General features: G+C 39.5%; 2 protein-coding genes across 6 annotated transcripts; one reads left to right on the top strand and one right to left on the bottom strand.

Moving 5' to 3' along the window:
* Positions 1-375: 375 nt before the first annotated feature.
* Positions 376-14,323, bottom strand: reps1 (RALBP1 associated Eps domain containing 1). Of its 3 annotated transcripts, none has more exons than XM_077510000.1 (19): positions 13,572-14,323; positions 11,732-11,855; positions 11,059-11,288; positions 10,740-10,902; positions 10,466-10,596; positions 9,677-9,848; positions 9,532-9,595; positions 9,056-9,210; positions 7,533-7,654; positions 7,221-7,301; positions 6,777-6,864; positions 6,431-6,532; positions 5,682-5,742; positions 5,057-5,255; positions 4,779-4,973; positions 3,316-3,405; positions 2,986-3,140; positions 2,792-2,897; positions 376-2,270 (listed from the first exon to the last, which is right to left on the bottom strand). In XM_077510000.1, the coding sequence occupies exons 1-19, from the start codon at positions 13,722-13,724 to the stop codon at positions 2,202-2,204; spliced, it is 2,460 nt and encodes an 819-aa protein (XP_077366126.1). In that variant the 5' UTR covers positions 13,725-14,323; the 3' UTR covers positions 376-2,201. The 3 variants fall into 3 exon arrangements, with proteins under 3 accessions (XP_077366126.1, XP_077366125.1, XP_077366127.1); XM_077509999.1 differs by having other exon boundaries at positions 10,740-10,905; XM_077510001.1 differs by lacking the exon at positions 7,221-7,301 and having other exon boundaries at positions 10,740-10,905.
* Positions 14,324-15,450: 1,127 nt separating this feature from the next.
* Positions 15,451-18,481, top strand: abracl (ABRA C-terminal like). Of its 3 annotated transcripts, XM_077511364.1 has the most exons (4): positions 15,493-15,570; positions 15,684-15,748; positions 16,303-16,368; positions 16,608-18,481. In XM_077511364.1, exons 3-4 carry the CDS (start codon positions 16,308-16,310, stop codon positions 16,784-16,786), a joined length of 240 nt encoding a protein of 79 aa, XP_077367490.1. In that variant the 5' UTR covers positions 15,493-15,570; positions 15,684-15,748; positions 16,303-16,307; the 3' UTR covers positions 16,787-18,481. The 3 variants fall into 3 exon arrangements, with proteins under 3 accessions (XP_077367489.1, XP_077367490.1, XP_077367491.1); XM_077511363.1 differs by lacking the exon at positions 15,684-15,748 and having other exon boundaries at positions 15,451-15,570; XM_077511365.1 differs by lacking the exon at positions 15,684-15,748 and having other exon boundaries at positions 16,289-16,368.
* Positions 18,482-18,805: the final 324 nt, after the last annotated feature.

Below are 18,805 nucleotides of genomic sequence, written 5' to 3' on the forward strand. Positions count from 1 at the left end.
TGTTTAGTCCTACAGATCTTTAGTCACATTTCCAGATTAGTCGCATTCTATAGATCTTTAGTATGCGACTACAGATCATTAGTCACATCCTACAGATCTGTCGGATGCGACTACAGAGGTCACCTACAGATCTGCCGGATGCGACTACAGAGGTCACATCCTACAGATCTGCAGGATGCGACTACAGAGGTCACATCCTACAGATCTTTGGGATGAGACTACAGATATTTAGTCGTATCCTACAGATCAACTTTGTACAGACCTCTGCCAAGTTTTTCTCCGACGCCCACTTAACATGCTACAAAGTACAATTTCGAAAGGAGCACAACATAAGTTCAAGCAAGCATGAGGCCACACAGTCAAGCCAGCCCAGCATGTTTTAAAATATTGTGCCGTTTTTATTTTTTGTGTAAAAATCACACAGCTGCTAGTCGACTCTGCAGAGATACAGAACATCCATGCAGTTTAAACATCTAGGAACCCACAGCCAAACAGAGAAGGAATTAAATAGAATATTATTTTGCTGTTAGTCAGCAATTAACGCAAATGTACACAAGTCCAAAAAGGGTGTGTCATATACATTATACAACACAGATCTGGGAACAAATTGCATTCAAAAATCCCACCAAAGTTTTGTTTTCAACTGATTGCTTCTGCCTGAATTGCCATGTGGGTCATCGAGTGCTATTCGTCTGGCAAGCGCTAATCCATCCCGTGAAGGTTTTTAAATACAGTTTCAAATGGTATTAGTTCCAGGTGTGGCAACACTAACACACGCGCATACATCCAAACACATAAACCCAGAAGAAAAAACAACACAAAAGAAGGCGAGCCTTGCTGCAACAAGGTGGTCAGTCAGTCACCATGGAAACCTGAACTCCACACAATGAGAGTAAGGCAACAAGAAAACTTAATCAACCAAACGAGAATATTTGGGGATGGCTCAAACCTTACTTTTTCCAGGCAACAACTTGAGTGGTTTGGCTGATGACCTTTTTCTTTTAGACTAGCAGTTGAAAAGAAAGACAAAAGGGAAGCTATGAAAGCCATACAGAGGGTTTTAAGTTCAAAGTGCAGTTGGATCATTCAGGTTGTGGTAACTGGTCTCTAGTCTTGTTAACTTTTTTTTTTTTTTTCTAATAGGGATTTAAGCTGAAAGTGCGAAACACTGATGTGGAATTTCTTCCCTCTTGGAGAGCATATACAGTAGATTGTGTTCTGGAAGATCCGAGATACAAAGACACAGTTGCTACTATTTCTAAGATCTAACAGCTGTGGAGATGTATCCCCCCCCCCCCCGAACTTGCATAGTGCCGACGTCATCCGGCAAATGATTGGAAATGACTCTGGACCTACGCCAAAAAGGGAAATAACGGGAAAACTTCTCATGCCAAGTCCTTCATAAATGCCACGTCCTGTAGCTTGAATTCACTTCAACGCTCCCTTTAAGTAAAAGGAGACTAGAACACGAAGCCGCAATGAAAAGTAGCGTTAAAAAAACAAAAACGGTGATCCCGATATGATGGAAATAAGTATGACGAAACCAAACAGGTGAGACAGCAGTGGTAGTTCAGTCATTTGGCATAAAGCGATACACATTCAAACAAATGCACACAAACGCTCTTTTTCCCAGAGGCCACACCAAACAAGTCACAACATTTTCGATCTTAACTGGCCCTTTCGTGGAAAAAGCAGGGAACCGTTATGAGTTTGAACTGATTGTGATCATAGTTTGAAAGTATTGAACACCGGTTCAATCAGAGTTCAATGTGGAACTCCCTTAAAAGATTTGGCTAAAGAACTCTGAACTGTACAGTAGATTGGTGTGTTGACAACACTTGGTACTTTCGTCCAGACACTTAACAAAAACAGACGTCCCACTCACTCGCCAGCAGTCATCTCTTCAGACAGGGAACTCAGAGCTGCAGCCAAAAAGTCCAACACCTGCTTCCCCCACTAAGCTGTCGGCCGCGGATTCATCTCTGTGGGGAAAAATGGAAAAGTGCCACATTGAATCTTCTCGCACCCACACCACGCTTCCCCGGCTCGCTCCGCTGTCCACCTGATAAGCAAGTATGGGCTTAACTGAGGTGCGGATGGGAGGGAGGGGGGTTTAAGGAAAGGGGTGGGGGTAGGGGTTGGCATCCCACCAAGGACACAGCCTTGCTTTGGACAAACTACAACCACCTCGTTGGTGTTGGCTAAAGATGGGAGAAAGGTCTGAGCTGCTCCAGCTGCACTTCCAAAGATATTCTCTCTTCAAGCAGGTCCTGGGGAAAACAAACAACGGACGTTAATTTGAAAGTGGAAGTCAATCTAAACATTTTATCAACAATATTTTTTTCTATGGCATATTAACATAGCAACAAAAACACCTGTTTTTATCCATCTCGGGGGACGGCCATTTTGCCACTTGACACACTTGCTCAGGGCTCCGGTAACAGCCAATCACCTGTTTTCTGCGTGAGGTCATGTGATGCTCGCAAGCTGAGCCGTGATTGGTCATCACCTGCCCAACTGTGATGTCATTTTCATTCGACAGCAAGTGGCAAAATGGCCGCCAGTTTGGCAGATGAAGTCTGCTTAGCTTTATGCTAAAAAGCAATTCAAAACTCAGAGATGCTAATGAATGGCTATAAGAATGGATATTTGAACACAAGCGATGCAGCAACACGTACACAGAATATAACAAATACCCTGAGGCACATATTCTTTACCATCTGCAAAGAGACTTTTTTTTTGTAGTGTTTTACTCATTCCACTACTGTGTGCTCGTACGGGTGTGATGTACCTTCAACTGTTGTTGCAGTTCACTATTTAGTCTTGCCAGCACCGTGTTTGTTTCCTTGTTTCTTCTGATTGATGCTTGTATCGCCTTTTTGTCCTTACCTACCGACCTGCCAAAATATCATACAAATATTCTGGATCGAACTGGTGATAAAGATGTATTGCAGCACTAATATACTTTAGAGAAACATTCCCAACCTGGGGATTGAGGGCTGAGTAGCCAGGGCAGCAGCTATGATGTTTGGCTTCTGTGGGCCGTGCTGCTCGTCCTCGGGCCGTAACTCATCCTCAGACTTCAACCTGCGACGAATCGGCTTGGGAGGTGGAGCTAAAGGACCGGAGGAACCCTTGGTCTGGAAGGACAACAACAACAACAACAACAAAAAAAAACAAAGAATACGTGAGGTTTGTCTGTAGCTCTAAACAATGACGACAGTTTTGTTATGTGTAATCATTAATGACTGTAAAATGCAGTAAAAATGATGTTGGATGTAGACTATCAAAGGAAACAAGATGGTGGTGACTTACAGAGTTAACAGTGGTGGTCGTTCTTTCATCAGCCTGGCCGTCACTCTTGACTGTTCTCAAGGGCCCGGCTCCTTCTGATGTTTTGTCGCCCTGCAATAAGCCAAATAAGTATCCCTCTGTCAGTAACTCAAAGCCTTTTTACATTGTCCTTATAAAAAAAAAAAAAAAATTAAAAAATGGCACCTGTGGGTACCATTTAGCCCCAAGGACAACATGATTAGCCCATGGGTCTGGTCTAAAAATAGCTCACTAGTGATGGGACATTATGACTTACTAAAAAAAAAAAATTAAATAAATAAATGCTAGCATTATCCTATTTTAAATCAGTGGTGTCCAAACTACGGCCCGGGGGCCATTTGCGGCCCGCCGTCCATTTTTCAGTGGCCCGCGACATATGCTAAAAATCGCATTTGACTCAAATAATTTGACTTCAAATAAAATAAACAAAACAAAAATGTTTGGAGATGGTCACAGAAAGAAGGGAGGGTATTGAAAAACAGGTGCCATTAAAGGTTATTTTAGTAAACTAAAACTAATGAAAAAACAAATTCAAAAAACAATATTGTTACCGAAATAAAATAAAAATGAAAATGCTTTTTTAAAAACGAAAACTAACAAACTACATTTTATGTTTACAAAACTGACTAAAACTAACTATAATTATAGCAAACGCCCTTTGTTTTAGTCTTTGGTCAATAATTTAAAGCATGAGCCTTTGGGGATGATTTTAAATATGATTTTTTTGTAGATTTATTTTGATATAAACCGGAATAATGACGTTTGAAAGTATGTCACACAGAAGTGACATCATCTAGCAGCAGCCAATAGAAAAGCACCTTCGGATGACGTTGCTCCCATGTTTTTTTTTTTAAATACTGCGCACAAGTAATACACATTTAAAAAAAAAAAAAAAACACCCAAAAAAACTAATACTGAAACTAACAAACTAAACTAAAACTAAGCATTTTTTAAAGAATTAAACTAATAAAAACAGAATCACCCTGAAAACTAATAAACACTAACTAAAATGAAAAATTCCCAAACTATAATAACCCTACTGCCATATTACAAATAAATTGGTTTATATACTGTAGCATTTTTCTAAATATGCAAAAGCACAAATAAATTTATTTGTACAATTTTTAGGACTAAACACAATTTCTTTTCATAACATTATGTGGCCCTTGCGCCCTTCTGATTTTCTGTATGTGGCCCTCAAATGAAAATTTTGGACACCCCTGTTTTAAATTTAACATGGCACTTCTGTAATATATATATTAAAAAAAAAAAAAAAAAATCTAAATTTTGTTTAAAAATAAATGTTCAATGGACGAAAAAAATGCTGGTTTTATTTACCTGAATATATAAAATAAAATAAAAAACTGTTTTAAATTGTCACAAAAACGTAGAATACGTCTCCTTCAGCTTATCAGTTAAAGCCAGGTCCGATGACGCACACCCACCTGTCCAGGATCGCTGTGCTTGTCGACTTCCGGCAAGCTCGAAGGTTGCTCAGATGCAGCAAAGGCCTGAAAATGACTGAAGTCCGCAAAATTGGGTTGCTGCGGGATCTGCTGGGGCGACGTGGCGCTGAGCGGCGCCCCCGCTCCCGTCGCACCCTCGGGCTCGGCGCGCTGTCCCGTGTGCGGTACTGATGACTTTGGAGAGAGGACAAGAGAAGGCGGGCTTGTGTTTCAATCTGGGTCAGTAAATGAAGCGCAGATGTTGCTTTCCGCCTCACCTGTGTGGGAAGAGGACGAGGAGGCACTGCTGGTGGGAAAGCTATGGCGGCGGGCTGCGGCTGCCCTGCAGCTGAGGCGGCGGCGAAGTTGCGGTTCATGTCCAACGATGAAGAGCGGGAGTGTGACGCGTGAGGGCGAGGTGGAGGGGGAGGTGGGGCCGCCACTTTCAGAGCTTCTGGAGATGCACCTGACTGTGACCTAAACACAGAAACAGGAGCACTCACAAAACGCAGACGTCAACTCCAAAAATCAATTCACTTGCACTGATTCCCCCCCCCCCCCCCAACCCCCCCCCCCCCCCCCCCCCAACCCCCCCCCCCCCCATTCAAGTACCTTTCAAATAATTACAGTGCGAAGCTAGTGCGTTAGCATATGTTAGTAAAAGAAACTACACATAAAATTACATATAAATTCAGGTTAGAACAATGTCCTAAAAATGGAAGTCTGTAATAAACCAAGGAGCCATAAAAAAATTTTTTTTAAAAATCCCTAATTTTTTCCCCACCAAAAATTTTTTTTACGAAAAAAACAAAAAGCAGACAATGTCTAACATTTTGATTAATTCAATACATCATCAATGTGTGGATAAACCCACGCCATGATGGAGGGGAGTAAATAATTCACCTTTGTCTTGCAACAGGCTCCTGGTCTGAGGTGAAAGAGTCAGAACTGCTGTAACCATCACCTGTATGGGAAAAATATATTTTTAATTCAAGTCATTGTCATTAACTCATTAGCTCGCAAAAATGTATAAATATGTCACATTTTAAATGTTTTAGGTGTCCCAAAGACGTAGTTTTTTAGTTTTTTATTTATTTATTTATTTAATGTCAGAGCATAGAGAAGGCTTTGATGCAGTCTCTCTACTGCAGAGAACGGTTGAAGCAGTGGTAGTAATTACAAAAACGGCCAGCAGGTGGCAGCAGAGCAAAGGAGATCAACCAGGCCATGTTGCAACAAGCTGATTTCCCCACAGTTCTCAGCAGATTTGTGAATAATGATTAAACTTAGCTATGCTCTATTGCTTATTGCTGCACAGCGGAAACAGATAGGAATAATTTTTTTTTCCTGATAAAAGAAGAGACTCTAATCTCTCTTTTGGTAGTTTTATGTTTTTATAGCAATAGAACATAATATTCTGTGGGACTTGCAAAATCAGTCAAAATCCAGGAAAACACTTCATGAAAATGGCTGGGAGTGAATGAGTTCATGCTCTTTTTTTTTTTATTATTATTTTTTTTTTTTTTTATTAGGAAAGACTGAATCCCAATCCTAAAACAAAACATTCAGGGAAAACCTCTCCAATGTGTAGACGACAAGATGTCATCATGCATTCCATACATGAAAGTAACCCGCCAGATATATATACTGACCTGCGGCATTTGCTGGGACAAACTTCATGGTGGCGGGTAGTTTGACTTCTTCAGACGCGTCTGGTGGTTTGGCCAGTAGTGGACTGGTCGGATGGTTGTGATCTAAACATGTCAAAATAAGGAGTGGAGGCAAACATTTAGTTTATAACTTCAAAAAGATATTTTCTGAGGCCATTAGTTGCGACATACTGACTCAACGTGCTGTTAAGACTACACAACAATATTAGCTAAATTGAGACAGACAGCAAATAATCTTGTACGAATGAAAACAAACAGGCACTCTCAAAATCAGCTTATTGAATTAGATATGTATTATGTGGAGGTCATTTAATCATGATGCTCTCACCACTGCCGGTTCTCTTCAACTCCATCTCCTGCATGTGGATCTTACTGGGAGTCATCCGGATGGGAACGGGGTGGACGATGGCTGTATCCTGTCGGGCAGAGAAGAGAGCCAAATTTATGATGGAATTGCTTATTAATTTATCATCATCCCCAAGAAGATTAGGTCTTTGTGTCTATCAGTTTACACTTGTGGGCATTTTATGCAAATGAAGATATTTTTCACGAGATGAGCTGGTCTTTGCTATTTCTTATTAAAAGCACTCATTTAACTCCCATTGCATGCACATATTAACCTGTAGTGGATGTCACAGTAGCAAAAGAAGAGACCCAATAAATAACCTCATGCCCAAACACAGTGAGACGAGAGAAAGATAGAGATCATTTCAGGCTGGGTTAATGTCTGTCCATTAATGGTGAAACCATGCATGCTAGGTGATCGACTTACAGGGTCAGCTGGTGCAATGTTAGAGTCAAATTGGGTCAGAGTTTGTGAGCTGGAGGAGCGCTCGCTAAACGTCTCCCATTGCTGCAAGGAGACAGACGCACAAGTGAGAAGACGGAAAAACAACAAGTCAGCAAGGCAGCCAAGTGCAGTGACACATCACACATTCGGAACATCGGTCGGAGGCGCTGGCGAGTCATCCGGAGTTGAAGTGAGATCATCAGCAAGCATACAGACTAAATCATCGAGTGACACCACCGAGTTGGGGGACGGAATAACTGAGAAATTTTGTGTGTTGTGCGAGTGTGCAGAAACCTCATTGCTCTGGTTCATCTCCGGCCAAGCCTGGTTGAGCGAGGGCATGGAGGGAGACTTGTTGGGCGTCACCTCAGCAGGGGAGGCCGAGAACACGACATCAGCTGTCGGCTCCGGGACTTCTGTGTGTCATGAACATGTACCATCAACATGAAAGACAGGCTTTCTAGGTGGTAACAAAATGAAATGGGGAACTTGTTTTTTTTTGTTTTTTTTTTAATGAGTCCATCAAAATGACATGTTTCTATCACTGGAGTCAAATAATAGAGAATATATTTACATTTACAAGGGGCGCCAAAATTAGTGTGTTCATTTTTTAGTTCATTTTAAGGCAGGGTCTTCCGTTTTCACTCAGGAAAATGCACTATATAAATACAGAATGTATAGCCATGAACTCCTTCTCAATCGACACCTCGAGTAACGCCCGTTTTTTTTTTTTTTTTCACAAGCTTCTTGTGTGAGTGAGTGTGTGGGAAAAAAATCAATAAAAATCCGAGTGTGCTGTCAAGTTGCCGCGGGAGTGACGTCATGCAGCCAACAAATTCGCCCGACCCCGTCTGCAGACAGTGAGTGACACCACCCCCGCCCGCTCTGCGATTGGTTGGAGGGTTAAACAATTGTCTGTCCACAGAAACATCCCGCTGTTGACAAAACAAACACAAAATGGCAAAATACAAGCTTTTAGGAAAAAAATCACCACCACACATTAACAGAAGCCCAGAGGTGTCGATTGAGAAGGAGTTCATTGCTATACATCCTGTATTTATATAGTACATTTTTCTGAGTGAAAACGGAAGACCGTGCCTTTAAAGTTCCTTTCACACCACTAATTTTTTTTTTTTAACACGCAGTCCCCTGATTTGGAAGGCCTGTACTGGGGGAATTCCAGTCGCAACGCAAACAGACACGTCCACGTCAAAATTGTGCAGTAATAAATGTAATAAAAATGCATATTTGTGGAGACTGGGCTCAAGCTGTATTTTACAATTTTAAAAATGTGCAGAATTTCACAAGTTACTTCATATTAAAGATTAGCTAGCTCTTAATATGAAAAAAATATAATGCTTTGTCACCAATGTATTACAAATGCAATTATGCCATTTAGTGGCAACTCAAAACAATAGCACTCGTTTTTACAGTACAGTACAGTACATCTTTATAATCTTAACTCAATTTTATAAATTATGGAATTACTGTATCAATGACCAAAAGATGCAGCCATATTTCTCAGATTAACTTTTTTTCCCCACTTTTATGTTAACAAGAGTATGAAAACTTAGAAAAACATATTACTTGGTACATGTTTTTGTACATTTATGACAGATATAAAATTTGCGATTAATCATGAGTTAACTATTGAAGTCATGCAATTAATTCCGATTTAAAAAAATACCCATAACATTTACAGATGTGCACAAATGTACAATTAATACGCAGCACAAACTAAAGTTGTGAGATTTCGTGTGTTCCAAGGTTAAGAGACAAAATGGGAGAACAAAATGAAATGGGGTGAAGCCGCAAACCTGCTGAGTCATCTAGGTCAATCAGCTTTGGCATTAAGCTCTCGGGCAGCTTCTCGGGGAGGTCGTAGCCATTCTTCCTGGCTACTACCAAGTGAAATGCGGCGCAGAATTCATCCAGGGTTAGTGCGCCATCTTTGTCGAAGTCTGAAAGCTCCCTGAAGAGATACACAATTGCCCGTTGTTCATTCTTGCCTTTGGCAAGAAAAAAAAATAAGACCACGAAGGTTCATGGGGTTGACCACAAATGTTAACAGACTTCTCTTTAGTTGTCCAGAGATACATAATACATTGATGCAAATATGACATCATTTGGTAAAAGGTCAACACTGGCAAAAACAACAATCTGTTCTTTCTGGTTTATTTGTGTGCAGTACAAAAAGAGAAACTTTGTTTGAGAAAACCACGTTATGCATTCTTTCCATTTCATTCCTATTTTGCAGTGTGAAAATTCTGTTAAAGGCTTTTCGCTGACTCACCAAATATGTGACAACTCTAAAATGGGCAATTTGGACTTGGTGAAGAACTCTTTTGCTGCTGAACCTGTGACGCACAGAAAGCGACAGGAAATTACTCAGTAAGCACATTCTTACTAAAAGTGGTGTGTGTTTTCTGTTTTGATACCTGGTATGAAACCAGTAAGGTCGGGCTGAATGGTTTTGAACTGGTTGATATAATACTGTCTCTGTTCGTCCGTGATCTTCCAGGGATCATCGTAGCCACTGGACTGTCGCTGGATCTCATTGCTCATTGCTGTTGCTCCCGAGGCCACCGTTGTTCGTATCGTTGTGCTTTCCTAGGGAAGGCATCATGTGGCAGACAAATTATTTACTCAAATTTATTTATTTATTTTTATTTATTTTTTTAAGTCTTAGGATTGCAATCACACGAGAAATATCACTACATTTTACACCTATGAAAGTGAAGACGAGTCGGACTTTATTATTGGAATAAAGATTTAATTTAATTATGGACACTAAATTGGGAAGGAAGAACATTTCTATGCCTAGTTGATTATAGGAGAAAATGGGCTTTTAACAATGCCAAATTAAATAGCGCAAAATTTTATTAAACTTTGGGCAAAGCTTGTTAAAGACTGAAGGAAGATTAGAGAAGCATACGTCTCATTTTTGACAGAAAAGTACAGACAACAGTTTCAGAACTTAATTTGCTGACATAAAGCATGAAGTTACAGTAGTTGGCAGAAGAATTTAACTGAAAATGTCTAAAAAGTAAAAAAAATTAATAATAATTAGAAAATAAAACACCAGCCTGTGATATACTATCATATGGAATCATCTCAATGCTTACTGTAAAGCCAGAAAACAAATAAGTGGCAAAATGACGGCCATACAGAAAGTACATACTTGCTTTATGCGACAAGACAAGTTATGCTAGTTAATGTTTTCTTACCTGTACAGACGAGGGGTGCGCTCCAGGGACTGTGCTTGCTGGCGGCGTGTCAGCTGTGAAACTAACCCAACTTTCCTGACCTGGAAGAGGGGGTGAGTGTGACGACCACAATCCATCGCCTGCCACAGTAGCTGACGCAAGCAGAAAGCAAACGTCAAAATTGTTCCGTGCAATATTTTCCGAATATTACTATGGACTCCGTTTTTGTTTCGCTTTACGAGTATGTTAAATATTTGAATGAAAAACACTTTTAGTTTTAAATGTGAAACAATACCAGTTTGTTGTTCCCGGAATTGCGTCCACACGGCTCCAGTCGGGGCCACCACCGGTTGTCTGTCTGCGTTTCCGCCACTGTGCTGCCGTTTGTGTTTCCTCCAGGAAGGCGGGGAGGTGGGTGGGGACTGATGAGGGGAGACCACAGGGGACGTTGGTTCTGCCTGCTAAAAGATACAAACCATTTAAAAACATACATGTATACTTATATCCTTTAATTATTTCTTCATTGTCAGCGATACAAGCTTAAGTTGTAATTCAAAGAACAAACAATTTGTCAATAAAGCGGAGGATGACACAAGGCTGCCACACGTACACACCTGTGTTTCTATGCTTGGTGCTGTGGGTTGAACTGCCTCGTGGACAGGATGGGCGCTAGCTGAGGGGGGCACTTTCTTGTTTTGGTGACCCCTGCCTGGTGGTCTTGGTATTAACGCAGCGGCAGAGGCGGGGTACAACCCCTGACTGTCCGGGTCCTGGTAAAGCGCCACATGTCTCGCCTCCGCCTCATTCTTCCCCACCACAAACCTGGGCAGTGGCAGATCCTTGACTGCAAACACAGGAATGAATTTTGAATAACGTCCAACATCCATCACAGCGGAGCATTAAGATCGTTTTGCCACAGGGGAAGTCGCGTCTATGCTTTCCTTATGACATTGTGAAATCATTCCAGGATGTTCATGTTGCAACATTTCCAGCCAAGTGCTTGCTTACTTTTTCCATGCAGCTTTTTACATCAGTCAAATGCATTTAGGGCTAATGACTGCTTCGACTGCCTGTCTAACATAATTCCCTTTTTGGATTGTAATTATGGGTGTCAGGCAACTCCAATTTTTAATTGTAATTAATTACATGACATCAATAGTTAACTCGCGATTAATCACAATCTTTTTTTTAGTTTAAGGTGTAAACATAAAAGAAATTCAACTGCTGCTTCATTGGGAGTTGCTCAGAGATGGTCCCAAATCAAACTTAATTCCAAAAAGGACTCACCTGAGTTGAGGCTTTCCACTCTGAGAGGCAGGCCCGACTGGGCGATGGCAATGAGCTTTAGGGCGATGTAGAACTGGCTCCGTCCAAAGTGACCCAGCCGGGTGGCTCCACACAACTCGGTGATCTGAACACACACAGAAAAGAGGACTCACGTGATGTCTTACATTAGTAATCAGACCCACAGCAAACAATTACAGACAGATCTGCCACTCAGCATAACATTAGGTTCACTGCACAATATTTATGATCCAACAAAAGAGCTGTTACAAAACATACTGTAGAATTTACATTGTGCAAGTGTACAGGTACCTAATAAACTGCCCACTGGGTGCAGATCCACACTAAAAGAATTTGGCCAAGAAATAGAACTTCACAAAGAAGTCTCGTCGAGTGTTCAAACTTCCACAGTTGGCTGATCTCTCTCTCTCTCTCCTTTTTTTTTTTTTTTTTTAATGACAAGAAGAGTTGTTTGTGTGCATGAACAGTACAAGTCATTTTTACACAGTCTGTTCAAACACAACACCTGCTCTGTCTCTCAGAAGGCAAAAAGTGTTCAGTGTACATTTTAAAGAAAGAGTACAATGCAGTTTTATTTTTTTTCCACCACACACATCGCCTCTTTGACCTTGAAAAAGATGCTGAGTCACAAAGTGCAAACACTGCCACCGCTGAGAGCTGAGAAGTCACAAGAATTATCCGCTTTGAGATGCCTGTTGTCATGTGCAATGTGACAACTTCTCTTTGTATCCTTTGAGGGGAAATAAATCATACTAACATTAAATGGCAAAAATATTACTATACAATATGAAATTAGTAACTGATGACATGTCAACTGTTTTTCCCAGCAGGAAATAGTTACTCGTTACTTTATTATTTCTTTCTTTATTATTATTCACAAGATGCAGTTGGGGGGGGGGGGGGGGGGGGTTAGAGGAGAAGTACAAAAAAATGCAGATATCTCCAAACTGATCACTTTACAGAAAAAAACATTCAAGGTTTTGTTAATTAACTTTAATTATATATGGTTAATTATTATCATATTTATTATAATTAACAAATGGCCCTTGCAGTTAAATCCCTGCATGTTTGCAGTCCGGCATTCGCAGATATTTTTTTTGAATTTATCTCTCATTATTCCCTGAAAATCTCATCTATTCGATATTTTTGCGCTCTGGTTAAAATAATAAAAGTAATGCTTTGTTGACAAGTGGTGGAATCATGGTGTTGGTGTATTGTAAAATGTTTATTTTTTACTGCATCATCTTGCTCATTTGTTTTAAATTAATGATATTCTGCAATTTGTCTAATTTTGTATCTTGAAAATTTGTTAAAGTGAATGTTCTTTTTTTTTTTAAATATAGATTTTATTGTTAAATAATACCGTAAACGACAGAATAAAAGTACAGAAAATTGGTACCGTTCAGTACCGACATCAGGTACCGAGAATTGGAACCGAACCGGTTTAAATTTGAAGGTTGCCCATCCCTAGTTTGTGGGTACAGGAAGGGAGCATAAGTTTTAATAAAATTAGAGAAGAAAAGTGAGCAGTGGTTAGGAGTATAATTAATGTATTATACATTTATGCCATTCCATGCCAATCGTATCTAGTGTGCACTATGCCGCATACAGCATGTTTGGAGCTCGACTGAGCTGGGAAGCTAATGTTAGCCAGAAGAAGGTGTGTCTCCACTGCGCAGCGTTGCTAACTGTGAAAGCTAACCTTAGCTGACTGACAGTCGTTCAAGTTTGTCGAACATCCAAAATACCGCTTTGAGGTCAGTTTTACTGGCGGACAAAAAAAAAAGCATAAAAAGTGACGACTTGACAACCGCTAGCTTACCTGTATGACAACTTCGCTCGGTAGCTGGGCCGCCCGGAAAAGGTCAAGAACTCTCCCGTAGGAAGCCACTTTTTTGGTGTTGTCCGTGTCGCAGTAAACGAACAAATCCGAGTAATATTTCTGCTCGACATCACTCAACGTTAGACTTTCCATCGTCTTCCAGATGCCGCCTTAAAAGCAGACGAACGGGCTGTCGATTAGCCCCCGAGCCAGTAGCTGGGGCAGGATCCGAAAATGGGCGATACTTCAGGTTCACAACTTAGCTAGCTTTGGAGCTAGCGTTAAGATTAGCACTAATTATGTACTCAAGTCGCAATGACAAACTGGTACCCTGTGACGCCCCTCTCGCTACTGTCGCCCAAATATAGTTGTTGCTCACGATAGAGGATCGGCAACTAACGATGAACGGCGAGTGCTTAAATAGTTATTCACTTAGTTAACTTGTTGGGCCAGCCAAGCAAGGGAGCAAACAGCTGGCTAGCGGCTACCTTCAATCTAACTTGGCGGCACTAGTAGCGGCGAGCTAAGCATGCGAATCGACGCCCCCCAAAGCATCTCACGTCAAAAGACGCCGTCTTTCGTCCGCTACAAGAAAGGACTTCGTGCGTTTGGTCAGGAGTTCAAATCCTCAAGCGGGCCCGTTCCAAGTAAAGTTTCGGGCTCTTTGGGTTCCTGCCTCGAGTGACCATAGCCGCCATTCCTACTAGCGTTGTCAAGTGCAACCGTTGAATCAGCACTTCCAGGATGTTCCTTCCAAATAAAATGAGCACGATATTCACTTTTCATTTTTGACTTATTTTCTTATTATCACTATTATTTGACAGTTTTGGGGCATACAGACACATTCAAATTCCTTAAATTACATCCAGGATAATGTCAACACAGTACGAAACAGTATGTACATAAAACAAAATGGTTACTCAATTTTGTCAGGGTATGTTCTACGTTCAATTTTCATACTTTTTTTTAACATGCGATATCACGTTTATGGTTTATTTTTCATAATGGTTTGAACTCAATAAAAAAAACACTAGGAGGTGTGGTAAATAATTACTACATTTTGCTTTATGTTTAGACCTAAACCAATTATCGGCACCGATATTTAGCATTTTGACGAATATCATTATCACCCTTTAAAAAAAAAACTATTGACTATAAATCAATTTTAAACAGTGTTTAACTTCAGGGAACTATTCATATAACATTTTCACTTAATTTTATAAGAGAGGCTGATGACCCTGGGAACTTTTTGCACCTTCTGTTTGAAATTAAAACTCAGATATGCGAACATTAACATTTCAGACACATTTTGAATTAATAAATAAATAAATAATAATTTACTGTAGAATACAGAGCTCTTGTAGAAGATTTGATTTAAGAAATGCTAATGACCCTGGGAGTTGATTTTTTTCTAGTTTTTACATTTTTTTACCTGTTTAGTCCTACATATTTGAAAATCCGTATGTGTATGATCCACCTTTTTTTCCCACAAGTCCCACACTCAGCGGTTTATTGAATGTATCACGAGCTGTGACGCTTTAGGTCAGATGAGTTTGAGGACTTTGGGAAATTTGAAAATCTATCATATTAATGGCTGTTTAAAAGGGGGAAAAACACGCACAACTGCTAGTCTTTGAAAAAAATTCAACAATAATATAACATTCAATTTACATAGCGCTTTTTTTGGACACTCAAAGACGCTTTACAAAATAAAGGATGTAAAATGGCACCAAAAACAGAGAAAATAGAACAGAATTAAAGAAAAGCCAGCTTTAACATGAGGGGTTTTGAGGAATTTAAATTTTTGTAGTTGAATATGTTTACTTTTTTTTAATATATATAAACTTCCATTAAATTCTATTTTAGTGTGAGTTTTAAATCAGACCAGGCCACTTGCTCTGTTCAAGGTCATTCAAATTTACGATGACTTCAAACATAGCGTAGCGTAGCAGGCAGCCGGTAGCGCATCTAGGAAGAGGTGACCGTCACATAATTACGGGTAAGAAAATTAAAAGTTATTCTAAAAATATCACATGCATCCACAGTGTATATTATTGGAGTTGTTCAAAAATATTTTTGGCTCGCGCACTTGACATGCGATTTCACACTCAGGACTCCACCCTCCGAGTGTAAGCAGATCACCGGCTCGGTTACTCCTGCCAAGCCTTCCGCCAAAGGTTGCCTGTTTTGAAGTCGTTGTAAACACCGTCTAGATATCAGTCACCAATGTTTACACTGTAATGAGAATGCTTTCACGGTACTGTGTAAATGAAATAAAATTAGCAATCTGTGTTTGGTAATGGCTAGCCGGTAGTGCCGACCACACACTTCCGCATTGACTGCAATCCGCCCTGTTCGTGTTGCAGCTTGTTGGTGTGCAGTCATCGGTGCACTACTTTCTTTCATGATTGCATTTAAATGCATCATATGCAATTTATTATGTGAATTGCCCTCTTGGAGAAAACAAATCCCACTTGCGTTTACAGGTTAAGTTACATAAATGGGGAGAAAAAAAGTTTCAAAATGATTTATCTTGGTCTTATTTTTTATAAATCATGAAAAGCTTTCTATATCCACCCTGTTAAGATTTGTTTCCCAAGAGGCACCACTGCATTAAATAAAGATTGTGAATGAAATCTGTCTTGGGTTTACACTAAAAGTCATCATACCCCTCTTAAGCTGTTCCATCATCATGTTTATACCTCTTGTTTATTCAGTTGTCTTTCCACAGCAAGAATGAATGTCACCCATGAAGTAAACCTACTGGTGGAGGAGATTGAACGACTTGGCAGTAAAAGTGAGTCCGGGCTCTTATTGTGCATTGTAGCACTACGGGATTAATTGTCCTTTGTCTAGCCAGTCCCTTTTGAAGCCAGTTCATTCCACAAGTCCAATTCAACCAGAAATATTGCAGTATGTGGTTTTAAGGTTGACTAGTCATACTGGAAACAAAAGAGCACAATATTATGTTGTTGAACATGACCTTCTGTACAAATACTGTCTGTAAAAAAAATCAATTCTCTAAATTTCTCACAGATGCTGAGGGTCAAACGAGCGTCAAGTTTGGAGTGCTGTTCAACGACGACCGCTGTGCCAACATCTTTGAGGCTTTGGTGGGCACCCTGAGGGCCGCCAAGAGGAAGAAAATTGTCAGCTTCGACGGCGAGCTGCTTCTGCAGGGCGTCCATGATAATGTTGACATCATCCTGCTGTAAAAAATGCTGAGCTTCTGCTATATTTTGTGAGCATTTTTTTTTTTTAAAGTTCTCTTCCAGCATGCACAAAGCTCAATGTTTGAATTCCCATTATGATTCTGAGACCAAACAAGTTAGAATTTACCGCAATCTTTTATGCATTTTTTTTTTTTACTTTAATTTTAATTAGTTTGATTTAAGTTTTTTTTTCCCAAGGGCTATTTGACAGCCATAATTGACTAAAATGTTTCTAATGACAGGTTTAGAAAAGCTAGAACTGCAATAACCGAATGAAAACTTAGTGTTGTTTGCTAAACACATTTGATTAGCTGTCATCAAGACTAACTTTTCTCCCGCTAAAGTTTGCTGTTCGTAGATTTTATTTTATTTTTTTCTTTAAACAAAATGCTCAGGGTGAATTCCATCAATATACAGTAGTGGGAGTGGAAAATAAGTTTATAGAGCTACTGTGACTTTTTGAACATAGGTCACCAAGCCTCTGGTAGGACATTTTCTGCAAAGTTGCAGGCTGTGAGCTAACCCAAAATAGTTTCACTTAACATGCATTTCATTTACAAACATTTAAGCAACTTTTATTGCATGTCATGCAAACTTCGGTAATTACAGTAACAACTAAACATCCAATGAAATATATGGATTAATCACACAAAACATGACTAAAACACTTGTGCCCATTTTTTGTCTTTTTTTTTTTTTAAAGTTTGGTTTACATTTTTGGGATGGAACTGAAAGCAGACAAAAATATAAAAAAATAAAAATAAAAAAAAAGAGACAAAGGTGGATAGCAACGACACTATGCTAATAGGCTAATAATGGTTCCATGTGTTACATGACTCTATTATGCCACCTCAACTTTTGTACGAACACACGCATTAAATTCAAGAGCAGAAATTTCTGGAGTGCATTTCTGCAAGACATTTATACCTTTTTGTGTTCTTTGCCACGTGGATGACATCCCATCTTTTTATACAGAATCTTCCAACGCCAAAAATCTGTCCACGTAATGGACAAAAAGTGTTTACATTAGACGTGTTTGTAGTACAATTTTTTAAAAGCATGTATTTACAACAGGGTGCCAACAAAAACTATCAGTTTGTACTTTTTCTCAGGACTAAATCAACTCAACCAAATATCATTTATGAATGAATGAACTGGTATTTTAATTTTAATTTTTTTGTCGATTCACCATTGTTTTGTACTGTAGGTCCAATGACACTTGCAGATCAGGCACAATCATAAAGATTCAATTTGATATCATTTAGAATCTGAAAAAAACAAAAGCACAGCAATCTTGTTTTGATGCCTGGTCTGCAAGTTCAATGTGTCCCATTCATCTCTACTACTGTTATGTCAACCAGGTGGCTCTATCTTCAGGTTTTTTGTTTTTTTTAACAACATGCCTTGTAATTTTTCAAACAGCATCAGCTGTTGTCATGTCAAATGTATTAAAAAGAACTATAATGGATGGACTGTCTTGTAAAACACATTGGTCTTCACCTTGACGATAGTATTGGGGGGGAAAAGGTCGCTGTGGTAATAAGATTCCATTAAGTTGACACACTGGCCAACTAAAATGTAAAATGTCATGTCTGTGAATTATTACAGAAGTCCAGCATAGCGTGTTCGTATTACTGTCGTTTGTATTGGCAATAAGCCATGCCACATTCCAATAAATAAAATCTTTTCACTGCACAATGCTTTGCAACTCGTGCTGTTTCATGTGAGCGGAAGAGCGAGTAGAGACTCCATAATGCCTCAAATAGAAAAAAAAGACAGAACTTTAAATCTACAGTACTCGGTTTCGAAATTTATTTATATTCACTTTGGTATTATAAGGATATATTGTTTTTTTTTTTATAACAACAAAAGTTAAAATAAAATAAAAACAGCAAATATAAGAAATTCAGCCTTATCACAAGTCAAGCGTTCTAAAAAAAAAAAAAACTATAACATAAAATCAGCGGCCTCCCACATGAATGTAATGCGCATGACCTGCTCTCGCTGACTTCTTCATTTTCT

Source organism: Festucalex cinctus, chromosome 21 (genome assembly GCF_051991245.1).
Source record: "Festucalex cinctus isolate MCC-2025b chromosome 21, RoL_Fcin_1.0, whole genome shotgun sequence".
Taxonomy (NCBI): Eukaryota; Metazoa; Chordata; class Actinopteri; order Syngnathiformes; family Syngnathidae; genus Festucalex; species Festucalex cinctus.